The 20,746-nt window shown below is 54.6% G+C and overlaps 5 protein-coding genes across 5 annotated transcripts; 1 reads left to right on the forward strand and 4 right to left on the reverse strand.

Annotated features, from left to right (window-relative positions):
* Positions 1-207: 207 nt before the first annotated feature.
* Positions 208-5,965, forward strand: PG986_006332 (chitin synthase 8; the record flags this gene model as incomplete). The annotated part of the gene is made up of 3 exons (XM_066842554.1): positions 208-512; positions 572-5,868; positions 5,934-5,965. The coding sequence occupies 3 exons, from the start codon at positions 208-210 to the stop codon at positions 5,963-5,965; spliced, it is 5,634 nt and encodes a 1,877-aa protein (XP_066702416.1).
* Positions 5,966-6,684: 719 nt separating this feature from the next.
* PG986_006333 (uncharacterized protein) lies at positions 6,685-8,040 on the reverse strand (the record flags this gene model as incomplete). Its single annotated transcript, XM_066842555.1, has 5 exons — positions 6,685-6,961; positions 7,027-7,516; positions 7,585-7,703; positions 7,781-7,920; positions 8,038-8,040. The coding sequence occupies 5 exons, from the start codon at positions 8,038-8,040 to the stop codon at positions 6,685-6,687; spliced, it is 1,029 nt and encodes a 342-aa protein (XP_066702417.1).
* A 954-nt stretch (positions 8,041-8,994) lies between these two features.
* On the reverse strand, positions 8,995-12,159 carry PG986_006334 (uncharacterized protein; the record flags this gene model as incomplete). The annotated part of the gene is made up of 2 exons (XM_066842556.1): positions 8,995-9,726; positions 9,790-12,159. The coding sequence occupies 2 exons, from the start codon at positions 12,157-12,159 to the stop codon at positions 8,995-8,997; spliced, it is 3,102 nt and encodes a 1,033-aa protein (XP_066702418.1).
* A 1,710-nt stretch (positions 12,160-13,869) lies between these two features.
* PG986_006335 (uncharacterized protein) lies at positions 13,870-16,981 on the reverse strand (the record flags this gene model as incomplete). Its single annotated transcript, XM_066842557.1, has 6 exons — positions 13,870-15,215; positions 15,301-15,722; positions 15,923-16,179; positions 16,229-16,307; positions 16,366-16,395; positions 16,446-16,981. 6 exons carry the CDS (start codon positions 16,979-16,981, stop codon positions 13,870-13,872), a joined length of 2,670 nt encoding a protein of 889 aa, XP_066702419.1.
* Positions 16,982-17,929: 948 nt separating this feature from the next.
* Positions 17,930-18,258, reverse strand: PG986_006336 (uncharacterized protein; the record flags this gene model as incomplete). Its single annotated transcript, XM_066842558.1, has 2 exons — positions 17,930-17,970; positions 18,069-18,258. The coding sequence occupies 2 exons, from the start codon at positions 18,256-18,258 to the stop codon at positions 17,930-17,932; spliced, it is 231 nt and encodes a 76-aa protein (XP_066702420.1).
* Between the last annotated feature and the right edge of the window lie 2,488 nt (positions 18,259-20,746).

Here is a 20,746-nt window from a genome sequence, read left to right on the forward strand (position 1 = left end):
AATCTTTCGAAGGCGACTTCTTGGTAATATCACAACAAGGAGCGTTCGAGCGACTGCACGCAAACTGGCCTTTTCACCTTGTCCAGTCCGTAACTAATACACCCCACGTCGTATCACACAGTCTATATCACCAACTGGTCGGGCTTGCTGTCAACAATCAGATCGGGAGAGTGATCAAGAGTGCCAGTCTCTGGCCATCTCTTCATCATGGCTCTGAATCTGCCCCAGGGCGGCAGCGGAGGGGCCCATACCCAGCCCTCGCTGCCCTCGCTGCCGGCCCATCTGCAGTCGGACACCCATATCACAGCACACTTGGCCAGTCGTTTCCATGTGTCTGTACCGACGGCACGACTGGCTTCTCACGCCATAGTCTCCCTCAACACATATACGTCGTCAACCAAAGGTCTCGATGGCGGCAAGGAGGGCAGTGCCATGGCGGCCGCCGAGGATATGGCAGACCGGGCCTTCATCCGACTTGGTCACCGTTCCGAGAACCAGGCCATTCTCTTCCTGTACGTCCAGCAAAAATTTGTAAACCATACCAAAGCTCATCTGCTGACTTCTTTCAAAGTGGTGAATCCGGTTCCGGAAAGACGACGATCCGCTCCCATATCCTGACAGCCCTGCTGAACAAATCCTCGACGCCCCTGTCGACAAAGGTCTCCCTGGCCGCCTATGTGTTCGATTCGCTCACCACCACGAAGACGGCCACCACCCCGACTGCTTCCAAGGCTGGACTTTTCTACGAACTCCAGTACGACACCGCATCGACTACGAACCCTTTGTTGATTGGTGGAAAGCTTTTGGACCACCGTCTGGAGCGAAGCAGAATCGCCGAGGTTCCCACGGGCGAGCGTAACTTCCACGTTCTCTACTATCTCCTGGCCGGAACGAGTGAGGCTGAAAAGACCCATCTCGGTATCGATTCTCCAAGAGATGCTGCGGGACAACGCAGGTGGAAATATCTGGGCCACCCTACGCAACTCAAAGTGGGAATCAACGATGTCGAAGGATTCCAGCTCTTCAAGAACGCTCTGCGGAAGCTCGAGTTTCCCCGGAGCGAGATTGCCGAGATCTGCCAGATTCTGGCCTGTATCCTGCACATCGGCCAGCTTGAATTTGAGACGACCTCGAGCACGACTGCCACCGGAGACGACAGTGGCGGTTTCTCCCATGAGGGTGGTCAAATGGTGACGGCCGTCAAGAACAAGGACGTCTTGGGTATCATTGCTGCCTTCCTCGGGGTCAGCGCACCAGATCTCCAGACGACAATGGGCTACAAAACCAAGATGATCCACCGCGAGAGGGTGACGGTCATGTTGGATCCTGTCGGCGCCCGCGCCAACGCTGACGAGCTGGCGCGCACTTTATACTCTTTGCTCGTCGCATACGTCATTGAAACCATCAACCAGAAGATTTGCGCTCCTGAAGAGTCCATCTCCAACACGGTCTCCATTATTGATTTCCCCGGCTTTGCTCAGCAGTCGTCGACTGGCTCGGCCCTTGACCAGCTCCTCAACAATGCTGCGTGCGAGTCGCTATACAACCAGGCTCTTCAAAACTTCTTCGACCGCAAGGCCGACCTGCTGGAGACGGAAGAGGTCACGGTGGCTGCCACAAGCTACTTCGATAATTCCGATGCCGTCAAGGGCCTGCTCAAGCCTGCAAACGGTCTGCTCAGCATTCTCGACGATCAGACCCGCCGGCACCGTACCGATATGCAGCTCCTCGAAAGCTTCCGCAAGCGATTTGAGGGCAAGAACCCCTCGGTCACCGTCAGCTCGGCCCAGGCCAAACTGCCTGGCAGCAACTTCTTCACCGAGAACACTGCGGCTACCTTTACCGTTCGCCACTTCGCAGGAGAGGTCGAGTACCCCATCAAGGGTCTCGTAGAGGAGAATGGCGAGATTATCTCGGGCGACTTGATGAACCTGGTCAACTCGTCCAAGAGCGAGTTTGTCACGCGTCTGTTCGGCCAAGAGGCTCTCCAAGCCGTCATGCACCCCCAGGAGCGCACCACTGTCATGCAGGCATCGGTCAGCTCCAAGCCTATGCGCGCGCCGAGCGTCATGTCCCGCAAGAATGGTAGAGCTGGACGCTCGACTCGCGTACGCCGACAAGACTCTGACGAGTTTGGTAGTGATGGGGAAAGCCGACCTGACACCAGGGGCGGCGAACCCAGGAAGTCGAGCCGTGTCTCCGAACAAGGTGCTTCTGGGCAGTTTTTGGCCTCCCTGGAGAACGTGAAACAGTCCATTGCGGCGCCCAACACCAATACGTATTTCGTTTTCTGCTTGAAGCCTAACGATCGGCGCATCGCAAACCAGTTTGACAGCAAATGTGTTCGCACCCAGGTGCAAACCTTTGGTATTGCCGAAATCAGCCAGCGTCTGCGTGCTGCCGATTTCAGTCTGTTCCTGCCTTTCGGCGAGTTCTTGGGGCTCGCAGATGCCGATACCATCCTCGTCGGGAGCGAGCGGGAGAAGACGGAGATGGCAGTCCACGATCGACAGTGGCCCAGCAACGAAGTGCTGATTGGTTCGACCGGCGTGTTCCTGAGTGAGCGTTGCTGGATGGAAATTGCCCAGCTCGGAGACGGTGTATCAGCATCCGGCCGCGGCTATCCCTCAGACGCTGGCGACGGCGTAACGCCATCTCCTGGAGAGTTGCCTTTTGGCGCCTCCAAGGAGCGTCTACTGCACTCCATGGGCAACACTCCGCAGTACAACGACAAGAGCAGGACGGGCTACTTCGGCGCCGCAGATGCCGATGCCCGCTCGGACGCCGGTGTGTCTGCTTTCGGCGGCGGTGATATGTTCAAGAACCTCGATACCAGAGAGCAGATGGCCGAGCGAGGTAACGAGAAGTCCCTGGTGGAGGTGGAGGAATACAAAGACAGTCCAACACGTAAGCGTTGGGTCTTTGTTACCTATGCCTTGACCTGGTTCATACCGGAGTTTGTCATCAGATGGTGCAACATGCCTCGCAAAGATGTCCGCCTGGCCTGGAGAGAAAAGCTGGCCATCAACATGATGATTTGGCTCAGCTGTCTTATCGCCGCCTTCTTCATCATCGTCTTCCCCATGCTGATCTGCCCGAAACAATACGTCTTCAGCCCGGAAGAACTGACCTCGTATAACGGAAAGGATGGCGCCGCCGCTTATGTCGCCATTCGCGGGCAAGTCTTTGATCTCGGCGAGTTTGCTCAACATCACTACCCGCCTTTCGTGACAGACAAGGCCTTGAAGAAGTACGCTGGACTCGACGCCACCGGCCTCTTCCCCGTCCAAGTCTCGGCCCTGTGTCAAGGTGTGAACGGCAGAGTCGATCCTGCTGTGCAGCTTGATTACAAGACTGTCAACCAATCTGGCCAATCTGATATCCCCGACTTGACTCAAGACCTGAACTGGAAATACCACGACTTCCGATGGAGCTCAGATCTTTACCAGCCCGACTGGTTCTACGAGAAGATGGTTATCATGAAGTCGAACTGGAAAAAGGGCAACGTCGGTTACTCTCCCGAGTACGTGGGTACGCTCGCGGACAAGAAGCAGCTCATGGCGATGCTCAATGGCCGAGTCTACGACTTGACAAAGTACGACATGGGCGGCCGCACCGTTGCCGGCCCCAAGGGAGCTGACCTCCCGACGGATCCCCAGGTGACTCAGTTCATGCTTCCCCTCGTGGTCGATCTCTTCCGAGGACGATCTGGACAAGACATCACCAAGCCATGGGACGCTTTGGCCATGGACGCGGGTATGCGCCAGCGAATGCAGCTGTGTCTCGACAACCTCTTCTACGTAGGAGACGTGGACACCAGAAACTCGGTCCGTTGTCAATTTGCCGACTACCTCATTCTCGCCGTCTCCATCATCCTGTGTACCATCATCGGTTTCAAGTTCTTGGCTGCCCTTCAATTCGGCGGCAAGAACATCCCGGAAGACCTGGACAAGTTCGTCATGTGCCAAATCCCTGCCTATACCGAAGACGAGGACTCGCTCCGCCGTGCTATCGATTCGGCTGCCCGTATGCGATACGATGACAAGCGCAAGCTCCTCGTCGTCATTTGCGATGGTATGATTATCGGTCAAGGCAACGACCGTCCCACCCCGCGCATCGTGCTTGATATTCTTGGTGTATCCGAGACCGTCGACCCGGAGCCTCTCAGCTTCGAGTCTCTCGGTGAAGGTCTCAAGCAGCACAACATGGGCAAAGTCTACTCCGGTCTCTACGAGGTACAAGGTCATATCGTGCCTTTCCTGGTTGTCGTCAAGGTTGGCAAGCCGTCTGAAGTCTCCCGTCCTGGTAACCGTGGTAAGCGAGACTCGCAGATGGTCATCATGCGTTTCCTCAACCGCGTCCACTACAACCTCGCCATGAGCCCTCTGGAGCTGGAAATGTACCATCAAATCCGCAATATCATTGGCGTCAACCCGACGTTTTACGAGTTTTTGTTCGGTATCGACGCTGACACGGTGGTCGCACAAGATTCCGCTAGTCGCATGGTTTCCGCGTTCCTGGATGACACGAGGCTCCTCGCCTGCTGTGGTGAAACCGCCCTCACCAACGCCAAGGCCTCGTTCGTTACCATGATTCAAGTGTACGAGTACTACATTTCCCACAACCTGGCCAAGGCCTTCGAAAGCTTGTTCGGCAGTGTCACCTGTTTGCCCGGTTGTTTCTCCATGTACCGTATCCGTGCTGCCGAGAGCGGAAAGCCGCTGTTCGTGAGCAAGGAAGTCGTCGAGGCGTATTCCACCATTCGTGTCGATACGCTGCACATGAAGAACCTGCTGCATCTCGGTGAGGATCGATACTTGACCACGCTTCTCCTCAAGTACCACGCCAAGTACAAGACCAAGTATATCTTTGCCGCACATGCCTGGACCGTAGCTCCTGATTCTTGGGCCGTCTTCTTGTCCCAGCGTCGACGATGGATCAACTCGACAGTGCACAACCTTATGGAACTGATGCCTCTCGGCGAGCTTTGCGGTTTCTGCTGCTTCAGTATGCGCTTCATCGTCTTCGTCGACCTGCTCTCCACCATTGTGCAGCCCGTCACCGTCGCTTACATTGTCTACCTTATCGTCCAGGTCGTCACCAAGGCCACAGTCATTCCCGTCACGGCTTTCGTCATGCTGGGTGCCATTTACGGTCTGCAAGCCATCATCTTCATCGTGCGCCGCAAGTGGGAGATGATTGGATGGATGATCCTTTACGTCATTGCCGTCCCTGTCTTCTCGTTCGCGCTGCCTCTGTACGCCTTCTGGCACATGGACGATTTCTCCTGGGGTAACACGCGTGTGGTCACCGGTGAGAAGGGTAAGAAGGTGGTTGTTACCGACGAGGGCAAGTTCGACCCGGCCTCTATCCCGCGTAAGAAGTGGGAGGAGTATCAGGCCGAGCTCTGGGACGCCCAAACTGCCCGCGACGACGCGCGTTCCGAGATCTCGGGCTACAGCTACGCCACCAAGCACAACGCGGCCGGCATGTCCGAGTACGGCGGCGGCGGTAGCCACAACGGCTCCTCGTACGGACAGATCCCACCCTACGACGTCAAGAGCATGATGGGCGGAGCCGGAGGCCTGGGCGGCGGCCACATGTCGCGCATGTCGCTGGCCCCCTCGGACATGATGGGCGGCGCCGGCAACCGCATGAGCCAGTTCGGCGGCTCCCAGTTCCTGGGCAACCAGGACATGGAGATGTCCAACCTGGCGGGCCTGCCCAGCGACGACGCCCTCCTGGCCGAGATCCGCGAGATCCTGCGGACGGCTGACCTGATGACGGTCACCAAGAAGGGCATCAAGCAGGAGCTGGAGAGGAGATTCGGCATGCCGCTCGACGCAAGGAGGGCATACATTAACAGCGGTAAGTTTTTTCTTTTCCCCATGAACACAACTCCAAAGAACCATTTACTGACTTTTTCATGGTAGCTACCGAGGCGCTGTTGTCGGGTCAACTGTAGAAAGGATTTACTCTGATCTCAAAACCAGTAATTTTCCCTTCCCCTTTCGTCGTCTGTTCAAAGCGTGGGTCGGAGCATCAAACTCAATTGGGAGAATCATTTTTTATATAATATAATGGCACGTTTGCATATGCTGGGCAATCGGCAGAGAGAAACTTATCACATGAAATACTCTGGATATGTGTTGGGTATCTATTGCGACCTGTTTCTTTCTTGTTTGGCGGTTACCTAAAAAAGAAGAAGATGGGAGAAGAGTATGTATGTGACACGGCATGTTGATATGAGTGTGTGTGTGCGTGTTTGTATATGTGTTGAAAGAGAAGGGAGGGAAAGCAGAAAAGGTTTATTATTGACACACATATTCTACCATAGCATAATCAGTGGCGAGACTGCCACAGCTGCTATGGGCGCTTGTCACTGGTTTGTTTGTCTTTAGTTATGTGTGTGGTGGCATGGCGTTATGTTGCGTTTTTGTTGGATAGGCTCGGGCAAGTAAATACATGATTTTGAACAAATCTATGTGCATGTGATTCGAGCTCTGTCGTGCTTTCATCTCTCCTCTGTTGAGGCTTTTTTTACTCGAAGAAGTCACTCTACATTCCCAACTGGTTTGTCGCACACCAAAGGTTTACGTGAGATTGATTTGATAGTGCTTCGCAGATAGATTCATTAAATATATGGCATCATACATAGCTCCAGAGAAACCACCAAGGTCTAGTCTAGTTCTTGGCCGCCACGGCCGGCACCTCCTCGTCGAGGGGCAGGATATTGGGCAAGGGCCCGACGGGGGTGATGGAGGGCGGGTTGATCTGGGTGTGGCTCTTGGTGTAGTGGGCCTTGATGTGGAGGAAGTTGGTGGTGTCGCGGAAGGCGGCGTGGTTCCAGTAGAGGTTGCGCATCCAGCGGTGCGTGGCCGGGTAGCCGGAGCGGATGTCGCGGAGGTTGCACTTGAAGTGCTGGACGTAGACGGGGTCGAAGCGGATCAGGGTCACGAAGCTGGAAGGGAGGGAGAGGGACTAGGTTAGTAAAGGGGCAGTAGGGATGGGACGGGAAAGACTTACAGCCGGATGTCCGTCTCGGTCAGGCGGTCGCCAAAGTAGAAGGGCCCCTTGCCCTCGGCCAGGTGCTTCTCGACGCGGTCGAGGGCCTCGAAGAGGCGCACGACGTTGCGCTCGTAGGCCTCCTGGGTGGTGGCGAAGCCGCTCTTGTAGACGCCGTTGTTGATGAGGTCGTAGGTCCACTCGCCGACCTCGTCAATGTCCTTGCGCAGGGGCTCGGGGTACAGGTCGAGCTTCTTGCCGCTGTCGTTGCCGGTCTCGGGCAGCTGGGCGTCGAAGACGTTACCCAGCATGCGCAGGATCTCGGAGCTCTCGTTGCTCACGATGGTCTGGGCCACCTTGTCGTAGAGCACGGGGACGGTGAAGCGGGCGGCGTAGTCCTTGTCGACGCTGAAGTAGAGGTCGCGCAGGTGGGTGAAGCCCTCGTGCAGCGGGTCGGGGATCACGTTCTCGCCCTCGGCGTCGGTGTCTTCGGGGGTCGGGAAGCGCCAGCCTGTTTGGGTCCTCGGCGTTAGTCTCGGGGTTGGCCGCTACCGCGGTTGGGCGACAACTGTTACGCACCCTTCTCGCCCATGTGCCAGTGCACGACCGAGTAGCTGATGTAGTCCTCCAACCCTTTCAGCTTCCTCGCGATCAAGGTCCGGTGAGCCCAGGGGCAGGCATAGGAGACGTATAGGTGGCTTTGCGAGTAAGGCAGAATTGTCAGTACCTACACATCACCTTCGTCGGCGCGCAAAGGAAAGAAGAAGACACATACTAGCGACCCTTCTCGGCAGGGAACTTGGCGCCGGGCTCATTGCTGATCCAGTCGCGGAAGGCGCTGGTCTGGCGCTTGAACTCGCCGCTCTTGTCGCCGGGCTTGACCCATTGCGTGATGTTGCTGGCTCCGGAGGAAGACTGTATGTGTGAGACAATGTTTTATATAAGTCAGCTTGCGCGCATATAGTTTAAACCAGGTACATGTAGCCAAGGAGAGGCATGAAAACGCCATTGGTCCTTGGATTGCGGACTTACCATTCTGATCTGAGGCTTCTGTAGCGGCAAAGATGCAGCTGGAACTGGTGTAGGGCGAGTCGACAGAGCTCTACGATGGACAGCTGCGGCCGACGATGAGGATATGGAAACAGTCTTATAGATCGATTGGACCCGGGGGACGAGTCTGGAGTTCATTCGGTCTGGGAAAGCGTGGATGGCGGGATGAGGGGGTTCGGGTTTGGGGGCAGGCAGCTGGCGATGCGGGCCGGGACGTCACGATAGCTTATATACAGCTACACTTTACCAGCTTGGCTGTCAATTGCCTTGATTACACTATAGGTAGTCCCTTGATATTCTTTCCAATGGAAGCTTATGAAAAGTGGCTGCAAGGGTGCGTGCTTTGTAATGGCTCTTCGCGGCGGTTTGTAGTACTCCCAATGTTTACAAAACAGAAAATGGCGAACCAATGGTGACGTAAAAGAGGCCGTGGTGGGGTAGATCCTTGCTTGCTCATGCTGACTGGCATTCATGTAAGTCATCAGTAATAGAACTGGAAGAGCGCCAGCAGAGGGGCGACAGGTGGGCAGGTGGGGGGCGTGCAGCCATGGCATCTCCCGAACGAACCCACTCCCTCCTTACATACATAGGCCCGCGCCCGCTTACTCATTTGATGCATCCAATCTATGGTATGGGGTGGCCGTTTTGAATGGTGAACGTAGCGCGGCGAACATGGAGTAGAGGCATCACGGAAAACACTTATGGGTGGTCGAAGGTGGTTGTCTAAAGTACGCACTGGTGGCTTCTGTATCAATTCAATTCGTCTCGTCGCTTATTGTCCTACTATCCTCATCTGCCAATCAATGCCTGTAATAGGAGTAGCAAAATCTACCAGCGACCGACTTTCATCTCCTTTGCCTGACCAAAAACAAGTCTATGTTTGCTGCCGCGTGGTACGATGAACGTATAGAATGTCATCCGCCTTTTGTTTCAGCCCATCTACCTTATCTTGACCTTGATGTAAGGCACCTCGACGTCCTCCTCGTTCATGTCCTCGGCCACCATCTCGAAGATCACATCCTTCTGGTGCTCCGGAATAGGCTTCTTGGAGATCGTCTCCACCAGCTGGCTGAGCTTCATCCCCATTCTCTCCTTGAGCTTGGCGGCAGGGAAGAAGGCGGCGTACAACAGGCTCACTCCTGAGCTCAGCATGCTGATGGTGAGACCACGCTTCTCGAAATCGTCGATGAGCTCCTTAAGGGTGATGTCCTCGATCTCGAACCGATCCCAAATCTTGTCCAGCGTCACCTTGCCGTTGGGGCCCTGGTATTCCACCTTGGGGCTGGCAATAGGCTCGCTGAACCCAAAGAACGGCAACGCCAGGTTGATGAATCCGTTCTTGTACTGCTCAATGTCCGTCTTGCCGTCGACGATCTTGTACAGCTCCAGCACAACCAAGCCCGTCACAAGAGCAGTCGTGGTAGCAATGGCCGGGATGATCTTGCCCGCGATGAACTTGGTCTTGTGGCGATCCGCCTGCTCGATCTTGTAGTTCTCGGCGCGCAGGTTGCTGGCCGACGTGATGAAGTCGATGTGGTGGTTGGTGTCGTCGTCCTTCTCAAACTCGACCGGAGTCAACTTGAAACCAGCCATCTTGTTAGGCGCCGGAAGACTCTCGGTGAGCTTCTGAAGCTCCCCTTCGTCGTCAAAGCCACTGTTGGCACTCGGGTCCTATAGGTCGGTCAATTAGTCAAGCTGAGCAGCTGGCAAATACACCCCATCACTTCTACTTACAGGATCGCTGTCCTTCTCCTGGATCTTGACGCCCGAGTCGGGGGCGAAGTCGGGCACAATCATGTTCTCGAGCACCTTCAGGTACGTGTCCTTGTTGACGCCGCTCGCGTTGATGTTGTAGTTGAACGCGTGCAGGTTGGCGGCAGAAACGACGAAGCCGAAGTGAGTCGGGTTCTTGGGGTCGAACTTCAATGGGTCGGGAGCTCGCTTGGGGCCGGACCAGAATGGCTGGCCGCTGGACGAGGTCGAGTCCTTGGGGAAGTTGTACAAAAGCTGTTGGATTGCGTTGTTATACTGCTTCTCAAACAACATGCGGGCCCAGATGATGCAGTCCTCGAAGCTGAGAGGCTTGTCGGACACAAGGTAGTCCCGGAGCATCTCCAGGGTAGCCTTCTCATTGCCGCCCTGCTTCAGGGTCGTCTCCAAGTAGTTGGTCTGCGTCAAATACAGGTTGACCGTCTCGGCAGACTTGACAAACGAGGTCTCGAAGAGCTCACGTGCCCATGCGATGGTGTGCTCGATCTTGTTGGGGAAACTCCTCAGCGTGCACATGGGGAACGACTCCTCGGGCGGGTCGTGAGAAGAAGAGTAAGACTCGGTAAGGCTGGGGAGGACGACCTGAGTGTTGCCCTTGGTGCCCAGAGTACCGCTCTCCAGCAGCGGCTTGTGGAAGAAGACGCATCTACGGTCAACGTAGGTACGGGCCTCCACGTTGTCCAGCGCATTGGTCACACCGTCCAAGGCGTTCCAGAAATCCTCATTGAAGAGATGCTCCGTCTCGGGGCTGACGCGGTCCTTCATGCACACAATGTGGCCGACGAGGTCGGGGTTCATGGCCTGCACGGCATTGGCTGCGCAGTCACTCTTCATCTGGCCGACATCCTTGGGTCGGAACAAGAACTGACGGTTCAGGTTGCTCTTCTCGATCGAGTCCATATCGGTAATGGTAATCTTACCCTTGGGGCCTACACCGAGACCAATCATGGCCCAGTTCTTCAGCATCTCGCAACCAATGGCCCCGGCACCGACGAGGAACTGCTTCATGTTCGCGATCTTCTCCTGGTACTCCTTTCCAAAAACGGCAATCTGGCCGTCATAGCGAGAGCCAACGGGCTTGCACAGCTCCTCGGACCGCTTTGTGCTGGTAGGGAGCGACTCTAACGAGTCCAGGTAGAACCATTGCTGAATGGGGTTGAACTTGCCCGACACAGCCTTGAGCACTTCCTGGGCTGTCAGACCTCCAAACAGAGCAGCCATCGGGCTCAGATCACCGGCAGCCTGGTAACTGAGCTCCTTGATGAGCTTCTCGTCAAGCTCGACTTCCAGCTTCTGTTGTTCCACGAAGGCCTTGGCCGAGGCGAGGAGGACGGTTGCATCTTCCTCGTTCATGGGCCGGGGCTTGCGTCCTTGGGCCTGGGTAAAGGCGTGCAAGGCCTCAAAAGCCACGTGCAGTTGCTGGGGACGGTCAAACTTGGCAAAGTCCGACATGACGAACTCGGGCTCCCTCATGGCGGTTGAGATAGTCTTGAAGTTCATGACCTTGGGCATCTTCACCTGCTGGTAAAGACCACCCCGCTTGTACTGTCCCAGTCCTGACACATCGCCGATGGAGAACGTGTAGGGGCCCTTGACGGTGACCTTGCGAGGCTCGCCGCCGTTCAAGGCTTCCATTCCCTGGACCTCGGTGAAGGTCACAAAGTCACCATCTTCCAAGCCGTGTCGCGTCTCGTCGAGGGCCGATACCATGCCTTCCTCGTCAATGCCGGCAACGATGCCGTTGACAGGGTTCTCGCCGGTCGGGTCCAAGCAAGTGAACTTCTCGCCGAAATCGCAGAAAATGGATCCGAAGAGACCGAAGGTGTCCGCGCACACAACGTAGATGCCTTTAGAGTGGCAGTAGTCGCCGATGGCAAGTTGTAGGTTGAGGGGCGTGTCGGTCAGGACGACGACCTGGTATTTGTCGAACTGGGAGAGGTTCTCGCCGAGTCCGGCGGACTGGTGGACATTCACGGGAGTGTAGGCGTTCAGTTCGGCGACACGCGGGGCGGTGACGGCATCGCGGGGCTTGCCGACGTCCTCCGGGCGCAGGAAGAACTGTGAGGAGAGATCAGGCAGAGTGACGGCCGTGGGGTCGTACAGCGTCAAGCTCTTGACGCCAGCCAGCGCAATGTTCTTGGCGATCTCGACACCTAGACCTTTCATGCCCACAATCAGGACGTTGGATGCGCCCATCCGTCGCATAGCCTCGTGGCCCAGGACATAGAGCTGTCGGCTGTAGAGGGACTCGTCGATCTCGGACTTGCCCACTACGGAGTCGTCAACCTGCACCCGGGTCACGAGGTCGACCTGGGGCGGCGTCGGGGTGGTCATGTTGGTGTCCTACACGTAGACAGACGATTGCTGTCAGTGTTGGTTCTTGCGAAGTGGCGGCGGGATTGGCTTGGCAGTGCGCCAGCTAGCCATGGCAGCCCGAGGCGACATCCCTAAGTAGGCCAAAATCGAGGGGATATCGTGGGAAATACAGAGTGAATGGGCGCGTGGCAATGGGGGGGATGTACGAAGGGCATGGTGGACTTACCGACATGACTCTTTTGGGGGAGAGAGGCGTGTCTCCGTTCGAGAGCTTGCGCTTCCCCAGCTTGGCAGTATGCACTTTCTCTCAAGCTGCTAGCGCTTGAGAAAAAGGCGGTCGTGGATTAAAAAGAGGAAAAAGTCGTGATATTCGTGTTTGGTGTGGGAGTGCGGTCCAATCAACAGACCATGTAGATGTTGTTTTTTCCGCGGAGAGGGAGAGGGAGATGGAGATGTAGATGGTGAGGAAGTGAGTGTGTTTGTTGCTGGGTTGGGAGCTCGGTATTGGAGGTGTGTTGTCGAGTCGAGGATTAATCAACCACCCCACCATGGACTGCACTGGAGAGGGAATGGTACCTGCTAGTTCAGGCTACTATGTACTTCTTGGGGTACCTTCAGTTGCTGTCTGCTCTGCCCGCCCGCCTTCAAAAAAGCGGCCCGCGTTTATCATCAATGTACCTATCGAGTAAAGACCACTTGAGCCAATGACGTATCCCCCAGGCAGAATTTGACATGGGACATCTATCATCAAGCAATCAATAAAGGGAAGCATAAAGCATACGGTAAGTGCATGCTGCTGGACCAAGAGCGATTGACTCATTCTTGGGCTGCAATCGCCTTTCTAGAATCAACTTCCTATTACCAAGCCAGCTACCTGCTGTGGCTATGCATTGGCCTTATGCACCTGAGGCCTTTGGTGCGAGATGATTCAATGAGGGGTTGCCGGAGCCTGAACCATGCTTCTGCATACCATATCTGTACATTGAATTTACCACACAGGCACGACCGCGGAGCTTCCATTCATTATGAGATGCAGTCATGAATGGACTCATCGACTGATATTCACTACACCACTGAGCGATCTGTATCAGTGAGCAAATCACAATATTCTCATCGTCAGAGTCCTGTTATGTTATCAAAACGTTATTATTCATTTCATTTCAAGTTCACCAAGCACTCCTGTAACTAACCAAAACCACTCTCCTTGAATAATATAAACCCGTCACCTAGGCTTTCTCAGCCTCAACCATCCTCCACCTCGCCATTATACTCCCCAGGACCTGGACGAGGTCCAGATCCGCCCCTATTCTGCTGCAAAGTTATATAAACTGCCAACACCAGCCGATGTGGCCCAGAAGATTAACATCGAAATGTATATATATATATATATCCATGTTCACTTTTCACCGCGTCTTCATTCCTCATACCTCACTCATCCGTCTTCGCCCGTGAATGTACATGCTGTAGGGGGACTCTGCCGTAAGGATCGTGCCATATGGGTATCGTATTCCGTAATGAAAGAATAAAGAAGAAACGTGCCCAAAACCCCCCAATCTAATTGTCCGTCTAAAAGAGTGTATAGAGTCCCGCCTGCTGCCAAACGCGCTGCCTTTTCCAAACCTGTTATGTCGTAAGGGAGTGTGGTAGATAACATTCAAATCATAAGTTCGTGAAGGAGTGATGGAGAATTAGTACTAGCTAATATGTTCAAACATTAATATAGATGCGTTAGAATGCGAAGATCGCGGCACAAATCGTCAAGAGCAGCGACTTTGTGCCTGGAGATGCCGCGAAACGAGATACAGCCGCCCCTGTGACCGGTACAGTTGCACTTGTTGTCGGGATGGCTGAGGAGCTCGCAGCAGGTGTGCTCGAGGGACTGGAGCTGGCTATCGGGGCTGTCGTGCTGCTTTCATTGCCCTCGCTAGTACTGGGGCTGGGAGTGACGCTAGGGCTGGTGCTGGTAGTAGTACCGGAGCTGGTAGTGAGGCCGGAGCTGGTGGTGGGACCGGCGCTGGTGGTGGTTCCAGCACTGGTTCCGGCACTGGTGGTGCTCGTGTCAGTGCTGGTCGTTGGGGAGACAGCTGTTGAGCTACTCGGGGGAGTAGGGACCGCTGTAGAAGTAGGACTAGTAGTCGTAGGGGTAGGGGTCGCCGTAGAGCTTGGGCTGGTAGTCGTCGTCGGGGTGGCAGACGACGGCGTGGAGGAAGAGGAGGGAGTAGGGGAAGAGCTAGGCGACGTCGAGGTTGGAGACGGGGTACTAGTTTGGGAGGTGGTGGTTGGCGTAAGCTCAACGATAGACGTGTCTGTGCTGGTAGGGTTTTGCGCAATTGCTGATCGACTTTGCATGCTCGTGATTTCTGCAACAGCCGACGTGGTGTCCGAGACCACCGCGCCAGCCGGTGTCACTGAGCAATAATCGAGGTATTGACTAAAGTAAGGCGTCATTCCACGGGAGTTGGTAACTTTCAACTCGGACTTATGCTCTTCGCTACACTCGTTACACGTTGCGACATATTGGTTGAAATCAGAGTCCGGCTTGCACAGCAGCGGCCCCTTGCCAATCTTTTGGGCTTCAAGGTATGCGGTGTTGCAAATGGCATAACACATAGAAGGAACTATGTTTTCTGATAGCTGCTGATTTTGCCTCATCCGCAAGACTGGCGCTCGCTTCGCGTAAGTTGGCACAGCTGCACCATAGGTGGACGCTGGTGGAAATCTTGTGATTGAGGTTTGGGATTCCCAGTTGCCTGTGGCGAATGTGCTTGTAAACTCATGGCCCTCCGAATCCTTGCATATCGTCGTGGCGTTTTCTTCTAGAAAGATGTCGTAGCTCAACCCAAAAGCAATCGGTGGCAGGTTGTAATAACCTTCAGTGGGCGGGAAATACGACGATTCGTCAGATGCCCAATTTACTGACTTATATGGCTGAGCGTCAATGCAATATTCTTGGCTCTCGCAGACATACTCCTTCGCAGGGGGTGAGGCCCAGAATAAACATCCATCTGGCTTCCGCGGGTAGCAGATCTTGCCAGGCGAACAGCCCCATGTCAAGTCTGACGCATTATTGTAGGCTGGTAGATTTAGACTAGGACTGTTGGTGGGAGCAGCGCACACAGAACCAGTGGTTATAGTTTCTGTCTGAGTGAGTGGAGGTACGGTGATAGTCGTGGTCAGAATGGAAGTCGTGCCCAATTCCGTGACTGTCACAAGCGAGATCACAGTCGATCCAGGAAGCGTAGTCAACGACCCGGGCTGTGTCGTGACTGATCCTGGCAATATGGTCACCGAGCCCGGCAGTGTGGTCACCGAGCCCGGCAGTGTGGTCACCGAGCCCGGCAATGTTGTCACCGAGCCCGGCAGTGTGGTCACCGAGCCCGGCAATGTTGTTACCGAGCCAGGCAGAGTTGTTACAGAACCCGAAGCCGTGACTGTAGTGGGTGGCAGAGTAACTGTTGTCGGCGGTATCACGACCGTAGTAGGAGGCACAACGACTGTTGTTGGTGGCAGAGTTATGACGGATCCGGGGAGTGTCGACACCGATACCACTGTTGTGGTTGAGGCAGGGAGCGTTGACACCACTATTTCTGTTGTAGTGTATGTGGAGAACACCGAGTCGGTTGTCACAATTATTCTTGTGGACGTTGTCAAAGAAGTGGTGGTAGTGGTGTCCGTGACATTCCGCGTGGCAGTAGCAGTGTCCGTCACACTACGCGTGACTGTGGCAGTATCCGTAGTCGTAGTCGTATCAGTTGCGGTCGCGGTCGTGGCGGAGACAGACACGGACACGACTGTCTCGGAGACGGTAACGGGCGTTGTAGTTGTCCTTGTCTCAGTCACAGTAGACCACTTCGTGCTCACGACACAAGTGTAAGGATTATCACCATGGCAACCTTTCGTGCAAGCTGCCGTCATGCCATAATCCTCAAGATAGGTCGTCGTAGTTACTGTAGTTGTAGTTGTTGTCCATGTCGTTGAGCCACCCGGAGGTGCTGGTGTCGGCGATCCTGCACATATGGTGACATAGTACGGGTATGACTACATAGAGGTTAGCATGGAACTATGATGGAGGCCTACTCTGACGTACTCTTGCGGTTGTATATGTGGTGGTGGCCGTAGATACTTTTGTAATGACACGCGTGACATGATCCGCGGACGCCGTTATTCTAGGTGTTTTCAAGTCAGTCATGATCCCACTTGAGGTTTCATAATATGGGGCCATACGTTTGTGTTGTCGGTCTATTTATTGTAGACCTGTAATCAAAATTAGTGATGTACTTTAGTGTTTGGCACGGGAGTCATACCGTTCCGTTTCGTAGACGGTCACGTAGCAAGTTACAGACGTTACCGATGTCTCCGTTGTCGTCGTCGTTTCAGTCTCAGTTTCCGTGGTGGTGGAGACTGAGGTGATTGTGACAGTGCTGATCTCCGTGACCGTAGAGTCGCCGGCCGGGGCAGAGCATTCTCCCTTCGAGCTGGATGATGAGGCTTTTGACGAAGCAATTGAAGAGCTAGCTGCCGTAGAAGTAGATGATGCCTTGCTTGACGAGGGCGGCGCGGTTGGGTATTTGGATGGTGCCTTGCTTGTAGAAGTTGACGAGGTTGATACCACCCTTGAAGTCGGGCTTGTTGTGGTCAAGACCGAGGTTGTGACAATCATACTGGTGACTGTAGAGGATGCCGGGCAGTTTTTGACAGTAGAGCTGCACAAGACAGTGGTGTGCCATCGTGTACTCGTAACAGTTGGTCCTTCATCGTACTGCCTCGCTTCAACTCCATTCGCCGCAAACACAGCAAGCGGCATGGCCGCCAAAGCCCACAGCAGCCTTCCAGCAACCATTGCAACGAATGTATGTTTTGACTTTGCTATACAATGTCAATTGATCTTTGCGGGAGCCCTTGATAACGAACGAGTGTTGATGGGACACCGCTGAAAGAGGGAAAAACACCTGACGTCTCTGCCGAGGAAGGGTTGGGGGGCGAGGACCTGCTGCAACGGAACGAGTGCCCCTTCAGGTGTATATAGCTCTCCACGCGAGATTTCTCCGAGAGTCAGCTCTAAGCCTCGCTGCAGGATGCGGCTTCGGAGCAACCAATGGGAGAATACCCTGCGAGCCGTGCTGGTAAAGAGAGTAAACAGACGATGGTGGCAAGCCAACGCACAAGTTGTTCCGCTGACGCTCTAGCTAAATGTCCAAGCAGGTTGCGAAGTCAGTCCCAAAGTAAGCACCAACACCGAGAGAGGGATAGAGGGGACCGAGCCGGAACTCAGCTTCTTGTACGTTTGTGGAGCGAGGGGAGGTGAATAAGGCTGCTCGCGGGCAACTTGGCGTACCAACCTGCAGGGGATACCTACTAGACGGTATACCGGGACATGGATGCACAGAGCTAGCTTGCCGTCGACCTGTTGCATACGAAAGGTACCCACAGAGACAGAATGTAACCAGACATCCTTGCTCATGGAACCTCGGGTTGGAATATGTGCTATGTGGTGACTACCACGCTACTCCTACTTACAGCCGGTCCGGTTCCCATCAGAGGCTGGGCATGCCACGATTCTAGGCTTAGAACCCGACTCACGGCAGACAGTCCATCTTCAACGCCAATGGGTAGATTGAGAAAGCTGGTACACATAATAAGACACTTGTTTGGTCCATGTACCGCTCTGATCTTACTGTCCGTCACGCCAGAGATATGTAAGTAGGTATGTGTGTGTAATTCACTGGTAGACTTGCTGCCCAGGTTTTGGAGTTGTCACCTAGGCTTGGCACTTCGACGAATCGTGATCTTAAGCCGTGTGGAGAGCCACGTCCTCTGCCACGTCCAATACTGAAAGGGCCATGAACTTTCATGCGGGGTGGACTCTAGAAACTGCAACGGCAGAGATGCGAAGGTACCCGGCTGAGTATAAGTTGAGCAACGCTTACACCCGAATTTCGACCGGGGATTCTTCTTTGCACCAAGGCCGCTATAGGATGCGGCGTCGTGGCGTCGGGTGATATTGTGAAAACCCATACCCAGGGACGGGATAGACGAAAAGTTCACCTTCGTATCGGGGTCCAGAACAGGCTTGAGGACGAGATGCGAGTGCCTCCAACGTAATCGATTCGCAAACATGGTGGCATCGCAACAGAGCCCTTGGCCAGCATGGAGTAAGCCGAAGGGGAAAGGCACGAATGGATCAAGCCGCGGTATACTGGATCACACCATGCGATTTCATTTGGCCAGTGAATGAATAGGGAAGGTGGCTCGATCCCCATTGCCCATTCTAGGCCGTTCCCAGTATCGAAAACTTAATTGCCCCATTCTATTTGGGCAAGAATCGTCGCTTTCGAGCTCAATCAATATGGATATGTCCGTGTCTGCAGGAAACCCGCCCGACTGGTGCCATGGAGAGAGGGGAGGGTAGCAACCCCCTCTCGCTTCATAAAGGAACAAATTAGCTGGGCAAAAGAGCGAGGGCGAGAAACCCCTCTCAGTGTGGTGGATGTGGTGACATGCGTGACATAATGGACCGCGAAGGTAAGCGGTATGCCAAAAATTCGTGTCGGACCAGGACGGCTTGACTACTTACTGCATGTCTGCATGCTGTATGCAGCAGGCAAGCCAAGTCACGGCCGGCTGACCTGGCCGGTCGAGGCTGGGAGACAGTGGGAGCGGAGAGGACTTGGAGAAGGTGATGGTGGGTGAGATTGTCAGACTGAACAGGCAAGGGGCGCTGGCGATATTGCCTGCAGGTGGACTTTCCGGTTCTCGAAGCTCAGCCTTCTCTGACCTACATACCCGTACTCCTCCCCCAACAGCATCAGACCGAACGAAACGACACCCACTTTCTTCGGGTTTTCTTTTCTTCTTATCCGTTCTTTTCACGTCACGATGGACCGAGACCAGCGCTGTATTTGGACTGCCTGAGATCTGGTTTGTTCTGACAAGAAGTTGAAGCCAGGACTCGGCACCCAAGCTACAGCCCACAGTATAAGAAGCAAGGGACTGGGCAGGCATGTGGAGGAGGAAGTCAAAAATAGCTCCCGCCTACCACAACGGTCCCTTTGGTGACAGCTGCCTAGCTGGCCAGGGAGATAGGTACTTACTTGCCTTACTTTGTCGTGCGGGGCTTCATGTTCAATGTTGGTTGGTAACACTAAAATCTGACCAAGCCCTGCTGGTTGGTTATATGCAGATGCAGGTCTTCAAATAGCGCGGCCCGACCTGGGGTTTCTCTCCAGGCTCTGGTCGGGTGATTGGCCATTGGTCTGGGAATCGGGAAGGTGGGGACATCTCTTGGTGTTTGTGCCAACCCGCGAGCGATCATGACTGGAGCCACCATCGGACAACATCAAGTACCACAGCCATATCCTAGTATCCCTGCGGGTAGGGCCTAGTGCAATTCATCAATCTCAGCCAGAACCTCGTCCGTACAACAGCAATTGTACTAGGCCACTAGATTGATTGACTCACTTCACCCGACTCTTCACCCGACTGCGAGGTGGCCGCGCTCGATGGCCTCCCTGGCCTCTTCAGAGGGCCTATCTTCTTTCCGACCATGCTCCTCCTACGTTATTCATCCAGTTAGTCGACTCTCCGGCACTTGAAGCGACTGGCTGTCTGGTCGCAACATATTAGAATGCCGTTGCCACCCTGCTTTGGTAGTTTCTCCGCCGAGACGATTGCCTAGGCGGGACAGCCTGCATGGCAATGCTACTGCTGCTAGGCGCTCGGGTCCGCAGGTGTGATAGAAAGGCGCATTTCAATATTGTAGGGATCGACCGTTACCTCTTACCAGCAGCAGATATTAAGTAACCCTCGACCATCCCAGTCGGAAACTTGGGCCAATCACCTCGATCTTGCCGTATACTTGCGAGTGGGGCAGATGCAGGTTGATATGGGCAAACATACGGTCCTACGGATACGGTCGAGAATGTGAACCACGTAACTTCCTGCCTTTTCATCAGTTGCTGCTTCCGGAATGACGCCTTCCCTGGCATCCAGGAATTTGCCAGGTTGCTGTTTGTCCGTCTTGTCAGCGCCAAGCCTCCCCTTCTGCGCATCGGGGCGACACAGCAAATGGTCTGGTTCTACAAGCACTGGAAGCCACTGGCTGGATATCGATTGCAATGCCGTTACATCGCCAGGTACCATTCTCCTAGGCATCGGGGATGTTCCACCCGAGTTGCTATGCCTTCCGCGCATCCGGGCCACTATGGCAAGTCCGCACGACAGTTCGCACCCGACGATTCTTGAAGCCCATATACGGATTCTGCTTGCCAGTCGTAAAATGGCCCAAGGCGAGGCTATAACTTCACTGGAAGAGTTTGGGCTCGCTGTCTCTCGTCAGAGTAAGACGGTACCACACCATCTAATATGTGGTGAGAACGAGGCCATATCGGATCAGGCTAGTTCCAGAAACGTGAGCTGACATCCATCCATCGCCACGAAGAATGTTACCTCTACAAGCCTCGCTCCGCTCGGCTGTCCTGCAGAGATCCTCGGTGCAGCCGTACTATTGGAAGGACTGCCCGCTATGGTTTGCCCGGTCTGAATTGGGGGGGCAGCATGCTCCGGATTCCATTCTGCCCATCATCGCCTGCGGAATCTTTGTTGCGGG

This window comes from Apiospora aurea (assembly GCF_038362705.1).
Source record: "Apiospora aurea strain CBS 24483 chromosome Unknown utg000004l_segment0_segment0, whole genome shotgun sequence".
Classification (NCBI taxonomy): domain Eukaryota; kingdom Fungi; phylum Ascomycota; class Sordariomycetes; order Amphisphaeriales; family Apiosporaceae; genus Apiospora; species Apiospora aurea.